The following is an 18,267-nucleotide window of genomic DNA, read 5'->3' as shown; positions in this document are numbered from 1 at the left end:
TTCGGGGCGGTGTACTGGTGGTGAGGTTAATGGTCACATGATGAGTGCCGTTCTCGTTTTATATAAATTGTTTTTATATTGGTGTTGTTTACGATTTTTAGATACAAATAAAACAAGAAAAAAAAATTGTATTAGTATTCTTCTTTAATTCTAAATTAGAGAATTTATATTCGAATTTTATAAATAGTAAGTTAGAAACTAATTCAAATAAACAAATAGTGCAGTTTTCCTCACCATCCTCGAATGGGAGTTCAAATCTTTTGCACCCAATTTTTTTGTGGCCTATCTTGAGTTGTGTAACAATTCGTCCTAAATTATAGTATTTTAACCTTTTAGGTAGGAAATGACTAAACTGCCCCTCATGGTGTATGTAGACTTCTGTTGACTTAGTAGTCGGGACACATGTGACATTTGCATTCATCACTACGAACGTGTGGGGTTAAGCAGAACAAGATTTAGACTTACAACGAGTTTTATGAAACTTTAAAGTCAAATGGTATTTTTAGTAATTTCGTCCGTTTGCTGGACAATGTTTTATTTTAAATTGTTTTGGGGTCCGTGGGACCCACCCTCCCTTCTTCTTCCCAGGGCTCTCCTTCTCATTTTGGGAGGAGGACACATTCGAGAACTTCCGGGGGAGGCAACTCTCTCCCTTTCGTTCTCGGTAAGCCGAGAATAATGGGTGGCAATCCCATCGGCGAGAGCAGCAAAGACCACCGTCCGCACCTCCACAGCCCAGCAAGTCCAATCACCCCAGTGTTTGGGGAAGCGGAAAGCCAAGCTTCGGACCGAGACATCCGACGGCGATCGTGACATTTGGACGGGTTCCTCGTCGTTCGAGGCGTAAGTAAGACTAAAACTCCTTCTAATTGCTCAGTATCATTGATTAGGACTAGATTTTCATGTAAAAATTATGAGTTTTTTGTGCTGTTTCGAGGTAACTAGCAAAAATGCATGCGTTCTGTGGGTTTTGAAATCAAAACCCACAATTTAACACACTCGTATCTAAATTATTCAAAAACTAATCAAATAAACATCTTTCCATTTGCTACCAAAAACCAACTTTAGCAAAGAAGTCAAATGCATTTGTAAACGGTCAAAATTATAAATCACATAATGAATGTAAAAATATATGAAATATTCATATATTTTTATTCATGTTGGTTTATAATTTACTGGTAAAGCAATATTTACTTCATTAGAAATTTAGAGTTTACACCGTATTTCGCTAAAATTTTGAACAAAATGGGGAGCTCTTAGAGCATTTTAATAATCATTTTAGTTTTTAAAAAATAAAAAATAAAAAATAAAAAATAAAAACAAAATAGTTACCAAATCGCCAATTAAATTTATAATTAGACCATTTGGATTACAAGTTTGAGCATGTCAAAATAATAAGAGAACTCAAATTCATCACGAGTTTGACTTTTTTTTTTTCTTTTGTGAAAAGAATTGAAATGATAATATTCTTTTCAATCAATAGATTATTATAAACCCTAATTCCCAAACCAACAATAATCCTACCCCATTAGAATGTTAATAGTAGGGCTATTTTAAGGGCTTGTTCAAAGGTGCTTCTCAAATGTTTGAATGCTCTTTTAAATAAAATAATTTTGGGTTTTAAAAACACTTGAAATGATTCTTGCACTGCAAGAAGCACTTCAACTACTATTTTAGAATCCACTTATAATTTTATTAAAAATTAATTTTAAAAAAAATTTCACCAAAAAAATTTTCAATCATTTTATAATCACGAGCCCTAACTTTTCTTTGTGGAGTTTTGCAACTTTATTGCATACAAGCATTTCCTTTGGTTTTAATTTCTTATTACAACGACATTTATTAATTAATAGATATCGACAAATAGAAAGAGTGAGAGGAGGAGTTGGCACATAAAAGGAGCATGAGGGGGGATGGCCAATTCCTCATCAATATCTACAACAAGACAACAAATTCAGTACAATTACAATATATATCAAACATGTCCGCATAATTCAACCAATTTTTGCCGCTGCAGCTTAACCAAATACTAAACCCATATGTAGAAGTGTTTTTAAAATAATTGAAACTGTTTTTGAGAAAAATATTTTGGGTTTCAAAAACACTTGAAATGCTTCATACAAGAAGCACCAATTACGTGCTCTTTGCGGGCAACACTTTATGTAACATCCCATATCGTTCAGGAGAGTGGATCATGTAAGCTTTATATGTATATTCTCATCTCTACCTAGCATGAGGCCTTTTGGGAGCTCATTGACTTCGGGTTTCATCGGAACTCTGAAGTTAAGCAGGTTTGCACGAGAGCAATCCCATGATGGGTGACTCACTAGGAAGTTCTCGTCTGAGTTCCCAGAAACAAAACCGTAAGGGCGTGGTCGGGGCCCAAAGTAGACAATATCGTACTACGGCGGAGTCGAGTCGGGATGTGGTGGGGGCCCGGGCCGGGATGTGACAATTTGGTATCAGAGTCAATCCCTGGTCGGAAGTGTGCCGAAAAAGAAATCGGGCCCCTAAGGGGGGTGGATTGTAATATCCCACATCGCCTAGGTGAGTGGATCTTGTAAGCCTTATATATATATTCTCATTTCTACCTAGCACGAGGCCTTTTGGGAGCTCCAAACTCCGAAGTTAAGCGAATTTGTGCAAGAACAATCCCATGATGGGTGACCCACTGGGAAGTTCTCGTCTGAGTTCCCAGAAACAAAACCGTGACGACGTGGTTGGGGCCCAAAGCAAATAATATCGTGTTACGGTGGAGTTGAGCCCGGGATGTGGTGGAGCCCGGGTCGGGATGTGACACTTTAAGTGATTTTTCTAAATTTACTTGCATTTTAATTAAGGATTGGCCTCTAAAAAAACATTTTTCTTAAAAAAACATTTCAAATGATTTAAAACCATTTCCAAACTAGCCCTAAACAGTCAAATCATCAAAATTCATAATATTTTGGGCCCACAGGGTGTCCCTTATTTATGAGTCCCCATATGATCACACATACAAACGACATTGAGCAAGGAAAGATTGAACTCGGAACATTGGCCGGAAGTGAAAATGCTCTTTACCAAGAACAAAGAGCTACAAGCTTTTTGTTCTTAAATCTTACCAACAATTTATTCAAACCGTTAACAAAAATACTAGTTAATTATACAACAACAAAGAGCTTGAACTTATTAAGTAGAGTCTGCCGTATACATCCTAAAATGCCAATGAGCTCGATTTTGAGTCAAGTTTTCCATTAGCTCTAAGTATTCCATGTATTTTCTTCAAATTAACAAAAACGCTTGTTAATTTTGACCCAAGAAAATTCATTCATCAGTTTATCATATGCAACACTATACTAAACTACATGCCATGTAATTCGAAACGAATCTGGCAGCATACCAAGCCATGAAATCCCTAACAAACTCCTTGTGCTCATACAACATGAAACCACAAGCTTATTTACAAAGACGTTGCTTTAGGGTTCGTAAATAAGTTTGTGAATCCAGTACTATCTACGACGGATGACAGGCTCGACTCATGTACCAAGCAGCTTTTTCCACCTCGCATACCCGAAGACGAGAAAGAAGAGTAACACGGAAAATGCTGTAATACCCCCAACAAAGGCCTCAAATATCCCATCCTTGTCGTATAAGATACAGGGGATGTTCATACCAAATATCCCAGATATCAAGGTCTCCACCGCTACCGCAAATGATGCAATGGTCAATGTCAACTGGAGCTGAATGAGTTCGTTTCGTTGGTTGTCAAGTTGTATGTTGACATAATCCTCCGTGTCATCAATATACTCCCGCACCTACATCCAATGAACACGACAAGAGCATGAGCAATATTCAAGGACAGATTAACACAATAACCAATTATGCTTAACATGCACGGCTAACTGGTTTCTAAATGACAATCCTCATATACCGATGATAGTGAAATTAGTTACAACTGGGAATCCACAAGAGCTCAGGAGCAAGTGCAACCACAGAACTCAGTAGAAAATATGCAACATTTAAGAAATCTAACCTAAAATTAGTTATCTGGAACTCCATCAAAGTTGATGCAACTGCATTAAAACGCAAGCTAATGGTGACAACTGATATTTAAAGATTGTTTTGTAAAAGGTTGAATTCTCCAGGAAGAGATACTTTAAAGCATGTGCGTAAATTGAACTTAGAAGTCAAGTTGTTGGGTATAAAGTTATAGTAGGTCACAACAATTGGCACTTACAGATAATATCTTGTTACGGGTTCCATCCAGCTGCATAAAATATGCCTCAAGCAGCATCTCTAGATCTTCTACATCATCGTAGTCCATATTGTTACTGGTTACCAAACTCCCACTTCTGTTAGAACCAAGCCGACGAAGATGGGGTGCAGAGATTCTATTTGATGCAGAACGCCCCAACAAAGCCTCAGGCTGTTGATTCTGCATCCATTTCCTTGTTAAATATAATTGTGCCATATCTTCATTGTCATCCAACAAATGTTCAATTTCATCCCTCACCTGAAATCAGACAGACACACGCTTGTTACTCAAAAAGAAAATAGCATATAAATAAAAAGGTATCCTAAGTCCAAACCCGTTTTACAAAAACGTTTCATATCAACTTGTCAAATAGTAAAGAGTATCCACTTCTCTTTGTAGTCCTGCATAATCTGGAAACAGTCAAACCCTCAAATCACATGTTTGACACAAATTCAATTCCTCTCCAATATCTAAGAATAAAAGGATTCTATCAAGCTGCCATGAGAAATGTACATCTATCAGCTAATGGTGACAATTGAATGGCATATTACAAGCGCATCACCATGTATGTTTCAATTCCTAATTCATGAAACATTCTTGAAGCAGATTGTGTGGTGACACTTAATTAGGGTTTATTTATGTCAACCTGGGATTTGCTGCTTTATATTAATATTTGATAGTTTTATATTATTTAAGGTTCCAGTGCTCCAGAAACCTATTTCAGTTTTCAAAACAAACCGAAAACTCACAAAAATTATGACTCGAGAAACATTTTAACTCCAAGCAGGGTCAGGTTATTGATGCCGGAAAGGATTGAAATTAGATGCAGCATAGCAAATCATCTGAACGAACAGCATAGCAACTCATCTGAACAAATATAGAGAACAATGACTCATGAGTCATGAGGTAGGATTAAGCAAACATACCTTCTGGACACGTGCAAGCAAACGGGTAAGATTGCTTTTCAAACTCCTCACAAGTTCAAGGTTTTTGGTGCTAACATTTCTAGCCAGTTCATCTAACACAGGGTAGGCTTCTCTCTCAAGTTCTGCCACACTAGAATCCAAGTATATACAGACAACTTCTAATGCAACCTCCAGAACCTGAAACTCAAATGGGAGATCACACTGCAATCCTTCAACAGCCTCGGGAACAGGTAACCATTGCCTTATAGTTGAAGCATCCATTCCATTATCTTGTTCATCAAGTGGACTTGCTTCTTGTATCCTGGATTGGCTTTTCTGAGGAAGTTGTTGCCTTAGCTGATCTGCAAATGGAAGAACCTCCTGCCGAAGAGGATCAAGCAACAAAACCTCTTCGGCTGTAACTATAGCCTTTATAAACTCTAAATTAACCACCATGGCCTTCTCCCTGGCTGCAATTGAAATGAGGAAAACATATTTATCATGGTCTACTATGGCTACACAGGTTACAATTAAAACACTAGCAACTAAAAGTTGTATTCATAGTAGTATAACTCATAAAGGCATTGTTCCAAGGAGAACGAGTGAACTAAACAATTGAGACTGGAAAGTTTCTTGTGCTGTATGGATAACTATCCACCCAACCCATTTATTGCCTACCATATAACCTGCCCTAACCCACCCGCCCCCCCCATTTTCCACCTCTGGTCAAGTCCAAAAACTTAGAGATGAGCAAAGGGGATATTTCAGGGAGTTTTCTTATACTGATATAAGTTTCAACTTGTATTAAAACCAATAATACTACAAAATACTCTATACCAATAAATCACCAACAACTCAGTCTAGAGCAACAACATAAAAATATATACTGAAGCAACATGTACCGAGAGCCAAGTTTTTGGCCACGATCATGGTCTGTAGGTCAAGGATCCAAAGGTTCTAAGCCGTCACTTCAAAATTTCGAATGCAAGGTTGAATTGAAATTTATACAAAAATTTCACACACCCCAAAATCTGAAAAGTAATTTCCAAGTTCCAACCAAAGTAAAAAAGTTTTACAAACTCCCCCAAAGGAATCAAATGCAAGCCTTAATCTTGTAATGCGCAGGTTGGCGATTGTTACCTTTGCAAAACTTTCCTAGCTACACCCTAATCTGAAACTCCACCCCCAAGGCAATGGCACTGATTCAAGAGGCAAACAAAAACAGGGCAAAGACAAAACAAAAACAATTATTACAAATTGCAATTCCAAAATCCCAATCTCCTTGAACTAACTTTTTCCTAGAACAAATCGACATGATAAAACTAACCCTAACCCTAATGTAGGCGCATAACCTAGTAAAATTTGCAAAACCCAGAAGAGAATTAACATATAAAGTAAGACAATTGACAAAATAAAATAAGAAAAGGGGAGGAGAAGGAGTACCAAGGATGCTGGAGGATTGGGAGAAGACAGGGCCGAGAATCCTCAAGTCCCGGGCGGGAATGGCAGCGCGTCGAATGATAGCGTTCTTATCACACTCGACGAGCTCTGATACGCCGAAGCGGTCAAACCGCATCCAAAGCCTGGCTCCTCCAGCCTTCTTCTTCCCCTTCACTCCACCGCCGGCGCCGCCAGCAACAACCGCGCTGAGACTAGTATTATTCGTATTGGTACTGTTAACATTGACACTGTTGGAGGGCGGGGGAGACCGAATCGGCTGCGGCGGAGAGGGAAAAGGGGAAGGTGGAGTGCCAATGAGCTTCTTGGGGCGGCGTCGTACGCTGCTGCTGCTGCGCTTGAAAGAGAAGGGACCCTTCCCCATTTTTCCTATGGTCCCTCTCTCTCTCTAGGACTCTCTCCCTCTCTCTCTTCCAGTTGTGTGTGACTATTTAGTATGCCATGGATCTCTCTCTTCGTCATCCTCCGCATCCGCGTGCTTCTTTTTTTAAGTTCCACCCCTACAAACCCCGCTAACCTATACGAGACGATATTCTAAATTTCATGAAGTTTAGTTTAGCCTCACAATAAATTAATAAAAATGATTCAAATTTATCTTAAGCAATAATTGAATCAAAATTTTACAATTGAAAAAAAAATATCATTAAAGTCTAGTATTAAGTAACATGAGAGATCTAGTTAATGCACAAAACAACTTTCTTAGAATGTCAAGTACCTAGATACGTAAAAAGGGAGTTCACTTTTCACCAACTCTTTCCTTGCCTTTGGTAGAAAACTCCAAATGTAAACTTAAATTAGTATTAAAATATTATTATTATTTTATAAAATAATCAAAGATAATCTTTTTTTTAATTTCGAATAATAACGAAAAACTGGTTGAATGTATTTGAAAATATTGAAATGTGATGTAAGGCAGAAGAACATGATTAGGTATTCATAAAAAAAATTATAACCTTTTGTATTTTTAATTAAATTTTTATTATTTTTTTGTATTTTTAATTAACTTTTATTATTTTCATTAATTTTTTAATTGTAGCTGACGTCAGCCTTGGGGCCTGAGGCTTTTTTTTTTTTTTTTGGAGGGGGGACCATTCCCTAAGGGATTTTTCCGGGTTGGAGTGCTCTAAGGAATGTGGGATTTTCAGTCGGCTAGAGCGGTGTAAATAATAACACAATAAAATGTATTATTAAACAAGAGACGCCAATGACGTTAAACTCATTCTATATAAGTTGTTCTTGTATTTGTGTCATGTACGTTGTTCATGTTGTAGGCCTATTTGATTGAGCAATCTAGGGTTTAGAGAGAGAGAGAGGGGGCCGGCCACAATTAGAGAGAAGATATATTGATTTAATTGTGATGTGTGTTTGATTCACCGAATTGTACCTTTATTTATAGTATTATGATAGATAAAAAAACTTTCGCTTAAGTATTACAGCATTTAATAGGTAATCTAATCCTAATAGAAATATAAGATATTTTCCCATATCTCTTAGGATTTACACAATTACATTCTTATTCTAAATATGACTACAACAGTTCGCGATTTTTAGACTCATGGATTCTTTGAACTTTTTACCAAATGAAATAGGAAAAAAATTGCTTATAAGTATTACAGTTTATTAGTATTCTTCTTCAATTCTAAATGAGAGAATCTAGATTTGAATCTCATAAATGACGAGTTCAATAGTAATTCAAATAAAAAATGGTGCATTTTTGCTCACCATCCTAAAATGGGAGTTCAAATCTTATGCACCTATTTTGTTTGTGGCTTTTATGTGGCCTTGTGACTGGTTGACATGTGTCGATAAACTTAACTCTTTTTAATTATGTTACTCATAAACTTAATACTTGTCAATCTATGATAAAGGTCACACATAAAATGGGCCGGAAGATTTTAACTCCTCAAGTGGGACTACTTATTACCATTGAATGAGTTTAAATTTTGAAATTTGTGATCAATAGGGTGGTGAACAAAAATATTTCAAAGAAAAAGAAGAGGAAAGGTTAATCTTTATATAAGGAAGGGTTATCAACTGCCACATCATCGTATTTAATGGAAATTTTGATTGATTTAACGATAACTATAAGAGATAAAATGAGAGTCAAGATAAAAGTTGTTTTTTTTTTTTGTTTTGAAATCTACACTAAGGGGTGAAGTTGAACTAAGCCTCATAATAGATTAGCAATAATGTGCTTCAAATTTTCCTTTAGTGAGAATCAAACCTACCACTAGATTGTAGTAAGCCCCAGTTTGGGGTTGAGGTGATTTTAAAAAAAGCTCATATGAAAAAAAGCTGGGAGTGTTTTTGGTGTTTGGTAAACTAAAAAAAAAGGGCTTATTTTGGAAGATGCTGTGAGAATAAGCTGAAATCAAAGGAAAAAACTGAAGCTGCCATTTGTAGCTTTGGAAAACTTGTTTTTTTTCAAAGCACACAAAACTACAGTGCTCCTTTAATGAAAAGACCCACTATCTGCTTTTTTTTCCAAAAGCACTTTTACAAAAAAGTTTACCAAACACTCTGCTGATTTATTTCACAGCCGCTTATTCTCACAGCAGCTTTTTTTCAAAGCACATCAATACCAAACCAGCCCTAAGACAATTGACAAAATAAAATAAGAAAAGGGGAGGAGAAGGAGTACCAAGGATGCTGGAGGATTGGGAGAAGACAGGGCCGAGAATCCTCAAGTCCCGGGCGGGAATGGCAGCGCGTCGAATGATAGCGTTCTTATCACACTCGACGAGCTCTGATACGCCGAAGCGGTCAAACCGCATCCAAAGCCTGGCTCCTCCAGCCTTCTTCTTCCCCTTCACTCCACCGCCGACGCCGCCAGCAACAACCGCGCTGAGACTATTATTATTCGTATTGGTATTGTTAACATTGACACTGTTGGAGGGCGGAGGAGAGCGAATCGGCTGCGGCGGAGAGGGAAAAGGGGAAGGTGGAGTGCCAATGAGCTTCTTGGGGCGGCGTCGTACGCTGCTGCTGCTACGCTTGAAAGAGAATGGACCCTTACCCATTTTTCCTATGGTCCCTCTCTCTCTCTAGGGCTCTCTCCCTCTCTCTCTTCCAGTTGTGTGTGACTATTTAGCGTGCCATGGATCTCTCTTTCCCCTTCTCCTGCTCCGACTCTGCCTCCTCCTCATCCTCCCCACCAGCGTGCTTCTTTCTTTTAAGTTCCACCCCCTAAAAAGCCCTCTAACCAGAAAATATTAAGGGGACGCAGTGAATTTAGATTTCAAAAGATTTTAATGGACTTTTCGTAAGTAACAAATTTTAAAGAATTTTAATAGATTTTACAAATCCATATGGATTTTGACAGATTTTATATGGATTCCTATTACAGATTTGTATGGATTTGTATGGACTATTTCTTGGATTTCTTAGGATTTTGTAAAAGTTAAGAATCACACTAAAAGCATTTTTAATGAAATCCAATGGCTGAGATTAACATCTCCAATTCTATGCAATTGAAATCCTAAAATTTTTTCTTTTCCGTCATTGCTCCTCCTCTCAGAGTTGAGATGCATTGTCAACATCTTGGTTAAGCACCATTGCAAGAATGGGGATCTTGATTTTACTTTTGGGGTTATGAAAGAAATGAAAAGGTCCAAAATTGCGTACCCTAATTTGATTAGGTACTCAACTCTCTTGGGCGGTCTCCATGAAAGTGGAAGACTCACATAAGCAATGAAGTTGTTTGAATGTATGACCTCAAAAGACCAAATTTTGCCCAATGCCCTAGCTTACAACATTTTGGTTAATGGATTTTGCCATGGTGGCAAAGTCAACAGAGCTGATACCATGACTTCCAACGTGATACTTGGAGGTTAGTGCAGAGAGGGGAGAGTTGAGGATGCTCTTGAGATGCTGGAGAATGCAACTGATAGAGGATTTCGAATTTAGGGATTTGAGGTTTTTTTTTTTTCCTTTAAGGGAAAAACTCAGAAAACCTACAATTTGTAGTATTTGTTTACGAATTTGAACTTGTTAAAAAAATATCCATGATGGATGAGTACGAAGAAGATGAAGTATGAGATGAGAAAGGTTTTCTTCTGTGTGAAAAGAAATTAGAGGGGGGAGGATAGGATTCTTGATGGCATATGATATTTATACCACTCACCCTCAAATCCATCAAAATCCACCATTCATTGAAATCTTAGCAAATCTTTAGGATTCTCACTACATCTAGACTTGGGTGGACCTTGTAAAAAATTTAATTGACTACCCATGGATTTGGATGTATTCTTTAGAATCCTTTCAAATCTTAATTTGACTACACCATGATTTCAAACTCTTTTAAAATCCTCTTTAAAAATCTTAGTTGAATACACCTTGATTTTAAAATCTATTAAAATCCCACCAAATCCTAATTTGACTACACCCCATAATATTATCTATGCTAAATTTGGTTTAGCCTCACAAAGATTAGTAAATATGGTTTAAATTCGCTTTTAGTGAGAATTGAATCTAAACCTTATTTTAGACCCATGGATTCTTTGAACTTTTTACCAAATGAAAAAGGAAAAAAAATTGCCTATAAGTATTACAGTTTATTAGTATTATTCTTCAATTCTAAATGAGAGAATCTAGATTTGAATCTCAAAAATGACGAGTTCGATACTAATTCAAATAACAAATGGTGCATTTTTGCTCACCATCCTAAAATGGGAGTTCAAATCTTATGCACCTATTTTGTTTGTGGCTTTTATGTGGCCTTGTCACTGGTTGACATGTGTCCATAAACTTAACCCTCCTTAATTATGTCATTCATAAACTTAATACTTGTCAATTTATGATAAAAGTCGCACACAAAATGGCCCAAAGATTTTAACTCCTTAAGTGGGACTACTTATTACCATTGAAATGTGTTTAAATTTTGAGATTTATGATAAATAGGGTGGTGAACAAAAATATTTCAAAAAAAAAAAAAAAAAAAGAAGAAGAAGAGGAAAGATTATCAACTGCCACATCATCGTATTTAATGGAACTTTTTTTTATTGATTTAATGATAACTATAAGGAATCAAGATAAAAGTTTTTTTTTTTTTTGAAATCTACACTAAAGCGGCCCGGGGGGGGGGGGGGTGAACTAAGCCTCACAATGAGTGTGACAACCCGTCCCTAAAAATTATGGTTTTTATAATTTTAAATGTGTGAATTTACGAAAATACCCTAGAGGTGAAGGTGTTGACTTTCATTGACCAATGTGTAGTGAGACGTACTAAATATTCTTTTAGCATATTCCTGAAGTACTCGACGATACGAACGCGTGAGCGCAAACAAAAGTGAATTTGCAGTTACGGTTAAAGTTTTACGGAGCTACGAATCAAATGTATTTTGAAGAAATAATTATTCTAAGTAGATTATATTATTTTGTACTAAATGTTTAGGCCACATGGGTGTGGCTGATAGGAGAATCGGGAAAGAAAGGAGTTCAGGAGGAGGATGGTTGCCTAATGGCAGCAAATGAGAGGGGGAGAAAGACTGCTATATGCTTAACGGGTCGGGTTACTAACGGGTGAACCCGTTAAATAACGGGTCACTTTGGGTCAACCCGTTAGACCCGTTAGCACCCGTTAGTTGAGGATGTTTTAGTAATTTCAGTAAAGTCTTAACAAAAAAATAATAATAATTGTTAACAGGTGAAACGGGTAACCCGTTAGCTTAATGGGTCGGGTTTGGGTGACCCGTTAGCTTAACGGGTTGGGTTCGGGTGACCCATTAACTTAACGGGTCGGGTTGAAACTGACCCAAACCCAATAAACCCGACCCGTTTACAGGTCTAGCTACTGCCTAATCAGGAAGAGGAGTGAGGTGAGGGACCAACCAGAGAAGAAAGTAAGAAGGGAAATGAGAGAAGGTAGGTAAGGAAAATGGCAGCCAAACCTGTGTGACCCGTATGACCCGTGCGACCCGATTATAGTCGGAGGATTTCTACGGCAAAATCCATGGTTTTTTTGATGAATTGGACCAAGATACCACTTCCAAACACCATCTAGCCCTTCCATTTTCCTTTTTCCATCTCAAATTTAGAAGAAATTATTGTAAATGGAGGAGGAACCATCGGGTTCGTGCAAGAAATCCCAAAATCCTGAAGCTATTCCCACCAATTACCATCACCACTAGACTCCTCATGAGGTCTAGAACAAAGCCCAGTCAGTTGTAGGGGCGGCGGAGTACCAGAGATGGCGAATCAAGAAACACCCAAACCTAGGGTTCCAGCGGGTTTTAGTAAAATTGAGGCTTTTCTCGGCCAAATTGACTTTGGCCATAGGTATGAAAGTTGTTCCTTTCTTTGAGATATTCATTCCTGTAAATTTTGGTAATTTTTAGAAATAGTTGAATTTTCCGGCAAGTCGTGGTGGCCGACCGCCACTCGCGGCGGCGCGTGGCCAAGAGACCGTCAATGCTACTTTTAGGCTAAATTAAATGTCCTGAATTTAGTTTTGATATCCGAATGTCATAGGTTGATCGTTTGAATCAAATTTTGTTACGATACTAGGTTTGGCCAAAATATGAATCGATGATCCGACCGTTGGATCGTAATTAAATTTTAGTACATTATTCTAGAAGCATAATGTAGATCTTTGGAGGTTACAGATTGAAAATCTGATATGCGGATCTTCCAGATTGAGTTATACAAGGTTGTAAACCCTACTGTCGATCTTTGATCGACGGTTGACTTGTGGTTAATGGGTCTCAAACTATTTTAGAATGTCCTTGAGGATGTGCTTTATGTGAATTACGTATTCTAATGATAAGAGTTCTGAGATGTGATTCGATAATTGTTCTAGGAGCTAATCGTTTGGGACGCCTCGATGTGCGTGCTAGAGAATCATAGCATGAACTCCAAGTGAGTGGGTCTTTTCCTTTTTATCATATGTATATAATTGATAGTTCCACAAATGCTTCTAAATTGATTTATGCATGTTACCTACAAATAATTACTGTGAACTACGATTGGCTTGATCCCTGTTTAGGGTACGTAGGCAGTCTAACGAGGTGTTAGATGCAGCCATACAATAAATAAGACTAAATAATTGAGACAATATCCTTGTTTGGGGAATTGAGCAAAGTGAAGGAGATTGGTGGAAAATGTGAGATTTAACCTTATGTTTTAGTGGTTAAATGTTGGTTATAAATCAATGTGTGAAGAATCGTAACATTGAAGTGAAAAATAGTTAGTAATGATAGTTAATTAAACTAGTGTTTAGTTGGGCTTATTACCGATAATTATTTCCAAAGGTAAATAGTTCGGGAGTGAGGCAATAAAACTTATGCATTTTATGTCATTTGTATATGTGGTTATATATTTGGAAATATTATGATATGGTTGAATTTTAGATTTACATCCTAGTATATCCATATGTATGTTCCTTGCACATAATTAAAGGTGAACGCTCTGAAGTGCAAAGGTGAACGCAGGACGCACATGTAAGTTCAGGTGAGTATATAGTATTAGTTGAAATGATGGGGTTATAGTATGACTACATTTATGTTTTAGGCAACTCGGACACTGTCGTACTGGTTGCCTATGAGTCGTACATGCGGTATTAGATGCATTTAGAGCTCATAAACCTGCACCCCGGTGTTAATGCTCCCGCCCGTAGCCAGGGTACAGTCCTTCATGTGATGTTCACCTCCCGCACCTTATACTCACCTTGGATCCAAGGTAGGTGCACAGTCCTGTCGCACAGACCACTATAGGTGGTTCCGACTCGTAGGTGACCTGCGATTATTCGCACAGTCTTCACGTGATTGTAGCACTTGAGCATATCTATTTACACCCAGTCCTATATGGATACGTCGTACAGGTCACTATAGGTGACTCCAACTTATATGCTAGCATTGATTGATGAGATATGGATAAGTCGTAATTATAGGTGACTCCGACTTATATGCTAGCATTGATTGATGAGATATGGATACGTCGTATATGTCACTATAGGTGACTCCGACTTACGTGCTAATATAGATTATTGAGCACATGATTTATATTGTTGATGTGATGTTGTGTCATGGTATATTTATGAAATTACTGTGGATGTATTTTTTATTTCACTTTGATACGTGATATGATTTTCTGGAAACTATACAGGTTTTACGGTGAGGGGTTAATGCCTTGGTAATTGAAATTTGGTTTGAAAAGTTTTGTTTCACTCACTCACATTTTCTATTTTTACACCCCTCCAGGTTCTATCAACAGAGTGTCCATATCGACGAGGATTCGTGGCACTGTTTAGTACATATGTCTTCTTATGATGGTATAATCATTATCTTACCTTACTGTACTATACCTATGCTCTGTATCACGCGTGAAATGGGTCCAGACCCGCTCACCGTGCACTCATGTACTTTGGCACTTTTAGGTTTTTATTTATTCACATTTTATACATTATCACACTTATGGCTTCGTCACCTTCCAGGTGTCGGCCAACACCGCTCGATTCGAGGTCTTAGTGGACATTCCGGGTCGGGTTGTGTCAATGAGTTAACAATAATCTGCTTCAAATTCACCTTTAGTGAGAATCAAACCTACCACTAGACCGTAGTACTAAGTGGCGAGGCAGGATAAAAGTTAGATTAGAATTTCTAACTTAACCTTTAAAATTTAGGAAAACTAATGATAAGGGCTCCAAAACTTTGAATTTTAACCAAAAACCATATAGAAAGTTTATTTAATGGTTAGGACAAAGCCCAACATTTAATTAGTTCAATCAACATGGCCCAACTGAAATAACTTAACGTGTGTCCAATTCTACCCTTGACTTTTACTCTAAAAGTGTTTAATTTTTCCGTTTGTTATTTTTTTGTTAGTTTATTCGGGAAATAAACAGAGCAAAGTACCCATGCAAGCAATCAGAAACAACCCATATAAACGCACTGTCAAAATAGCATAAAACCCAAACCCCAAAAACAGTCAGTTGACTCCAGTTGCACCGCCGCCCTTAGCTCAGCCCACAAAACCCACAAAGCCACACAACCGAAAGACAATCTTTATTCACATTCGAATTTTTTGGGCTATGGCTCTGAATAAGTGAGGAGCTTCAGATACCCAGATGTAGAAGAAGAGGTGGGTAGCATTGGCTGCACTGAGGAAGGTGCTAATGTGCACCATATCTCCCACTTCCCTTTTCAGATGTTACGAAATTTGGAATGGCTTCTGCATATTGCTAGGGACCGATCATCCACCACTTACAGCATTCATAACAAGTGTTATATTCTTACACCCCTCGTTCCGCATTTGATGTGCATACATACATAACATGATTACCTCAGATCAATTGTTGTAAGATGTGTAGTAATGCGTCAGTTTTCCTGTCGATGATTCTGTTAAGCGTAGTTCTTCTGCAGAGAGTTGTTGCATTGTGTTGTAAATTTGTAATACATGATTATGTTAGCATTGGCTTTCGTCGGGTGCTTTGAGAGGTTCATTAAACCATTGTGCGTTCTTATTTCGTGTTTGAGAGCAACTGACCGACTAAATCATAGAGGGTTAATCGTACACCGTTGAAAATTTTGCAGGGAAATAAAATTGCTGCAGGCTCTAAAGCTGTGCGTGTACTCTAAAGAGTAAAAAACAAGTTGAGAATGCAGAGGGTAGAGTATAGAGGGTTCTGGACCTCTGGTGGAACCGTGAAAGTTCCACAACCTTTTTTTTTTCTTTCTTTTTTTCTTTTTTTTTGTTGAGTTTTTTACTCTTTCCTTCAATGAGTTTTTTACCTTTTTCTTTAAACGGAACACTAGTACTATCATTGTTTCGTAAACTAAATATTGACTATTTATCAAATGAACACTAGTACTATCACTGTTTCGTAAACTAAACACTAACTATTTATTCGTTCCAAACTTAAATAATTTAAAAGATGTGAAAATAGAATGAGTTTTTGTGATTTCGAAATTTTTAAATTTTAAATTCTTTCTTTTTCCAGTCAAAAAATTCAAAATTTTCTAATTTTTTTTATAGTTATTATATTATATCCCTAATTTATAAAGAAAGAAAAGATATCCTACTTAAAAGATAATTAAGTACACAAATAGATGTCTTCGAACCTAGAAAAAAAAAAACTTACATCAAACGGATTTATCACTGTCGTTATGACGTTTTGATCTAATAATAAAATATTTGTTTAAGTTTTTAACACGACTTTATATTATAAATTTAGACCGCCACATAGCGACGACCGTTCCATGTACATTAATCTCCCAAAATGCACCAAGATTATAAAAAAAAAAGGGGAAAAAGAAAAAGAAAAAACACTGCCATTATCATATTCCTTGTGTAAAAGGGAAACGATTATTACTAGGCCGGGGACAAGGGTTTAGGGTTACGATATAGGAAGGAAACCCTAAATACGATATGGGACGGAAACCCTTAATACGATATAGGAAGGAAACCCAAAGACGATATAGGACAGAAACCCTAAATATGATATGGGACGGAAACCCTAATTAATTAGAATGTGACGTGTAAAGCAAGTAATAATTAGAGAAATCGTGGTCTCCTGATGCATTTGGAAACTACTTTTTCTGTTTCCTATTCGAATTTGGTTTCCATATATAACTCTTCCGCCCTACTTCCCTCCTTCCCTATAAAACTCAACCAAAACCCTACTTCTTATTACAATTTACGACTCTCAGAAATTAGAATTCATGAGATTAATTTCACAGAAGAAGAAGATGGTGGCTCCTACGAGAAGAAGCTTGGAACTCATTCCCAACGAGACTGCTCGAAAGATGGCATTTCGGAAGCGAAAGAAGAGCGTTTACAAGAAGGCCGACGAGCTCTCCAAACTTTGTGATATCGATGTGGCCTTGGTTGTCTATGAAGCTGACCAAAGGAAGGGGATTAGGCCAGTTCAGCCGGAGACGTGGCCGCAAGATCCAGTTGAATTCAATCGCATTCTCGGCAGGTACAAGGCTTCCAAGGATGCTGCTGCCCCCGGTTTCCTAAAGAGAAGCTTCAGTTTGTCTGATTTTTATGAGGCCAAGATGAAGAAAGATGCTGACGGTGATCACAGTGATGGTGATGATGGTGGTGATGATGGTGATGGCGATGATGGTGATGATGATGATCATGTGGATCCCAAGCTTCAAAAACTGGGCAATAAGCACATTTCCGAGAATAAGTACCCAACATGGGATGCTCGAATTGACCTATTTTCAGAAGATGAATTGATTAAACTCATTGCTTCACTCGAAGCCAAGATACAAGCATCAATACTGAAGATTGATTCCATGGAAAGATATCATGCTGTGAAACAAAATCAAAATTTATCCCGAACTCACTCAAGCTCAAGCAAAACACTGCAACGCTTGAACCCTGCGTATTTTGATGTGCAGATGCCCCCCTCTCAGGACCCTGTAAATCCATTTATTCACAATGCATTAGGCCAAAAAGTTACTCATGAATTGGCCCAATGGGGTGGTTTTAATAAGAATCCGGTGAATTCTACTACTACTAGTACTACTACGTCAGTCATGGAATCGAAGAATCCAATGAATACTACTTCTACTACTAGTACTTCAGCCATGGAATTGAAGCCTCCATTGCTTGTGAAATGTCCAATGCTGCCAAGTGCGTGGATTTTGAACTCAGAATTACAGAAGAAGATTTAACTAAGGACACCATCTCAAATCCTTGGTTATCGAACTTCTAGTCTTCTAC

The 18,267-nt window shown here is 37.6% G+C and overlaps 2 protein-coding genes across 4 annotated transcripts; one reads left to right on the top strand and one right to left on the bottom strand.

Moving 5' to 3' along the window:
• The first annotated feature begins 564 nt into the window (after positions 1 to 564).
• LOC126631520 (agamous-like MADS-box protein AGL82) lies at positions 565 to 18,218 on the top strand. The gene is made up of 2 exons (XM_050301638.1): positions 565 to 843; positions 17,271 to 18,218. Exon 2 carries the CDS (start codon positions 17,280 to 17,282, stop codon positions 18,216 to 18,218), a length of 939 nt encoding a protein of 312 aa, XP_050157595.1. The 5' UTR covers positions 565 to 843; positions 17,271 to 17,279.
• LOC126632397 (magnesium transporter MRS2-4-like) lies at positions 3,141 to 9,632 on the bottom strand. 3 transcript variants are annotated; one of them, XM_050302801.1, is made up of 4 exons: positions 9,239 to 9,632; positions 5,161 to 5,609; positions 4,217 to 4,492; positions 3,141 to 3,794 (listed from the first exon to the last, which is right to left on the bottom strand). In XM_050302801.1, the coding sequence occupies exons 1-4, from the start codon at positions 9,615 to 9,617 to the stop codon at positions 3,516 to 3,518; spliced, it is 1,383 nt and encodes a 460-aa protein (XP_050158758.1). In that variant the 5' UTR covers positions 9,618 to 9,632; the 3' UTR covers positions 3,141 to 3,515. The 3 variants fall into 3 exon arrangements, with proteins under 3 accessions (XP_050158758.1, XP_050158757.1, XP_050158759.1); XM_050302800.1 differs by lacking the exon at positions 9,239 to 9,632 and adding an exon at positions 6,583 to 7,104; XM_050302802.1 differs by lacking the exons at positions 3,141 to 3,794; positions 9,239 to 9,632 and adding exons at positions 4,023 to 4,052; positions 6,583 to 7,106.
• Positions 18,219 to 18,267: the final 49 nt, after the last annotated feature.

This window comes from Malus sylvestris, chromosome 8 (assembly GCF_916048215.2).
Source record: "Malus sylvestris chromosome 8, drMalSylv7.2, whole genome shotgun sequence".
In the NCBI taxonomy this organism is placed as follows: domain Eukaryota; kingdom Viridiplantae; phylum Streptophyta; class Magnoliopsida; order Rosales; family Rosaceae; genus Malus; species Malus sylvestris.
This window is presented reverse-complemented; position numbering and strand designations above follow the sequence as displayed.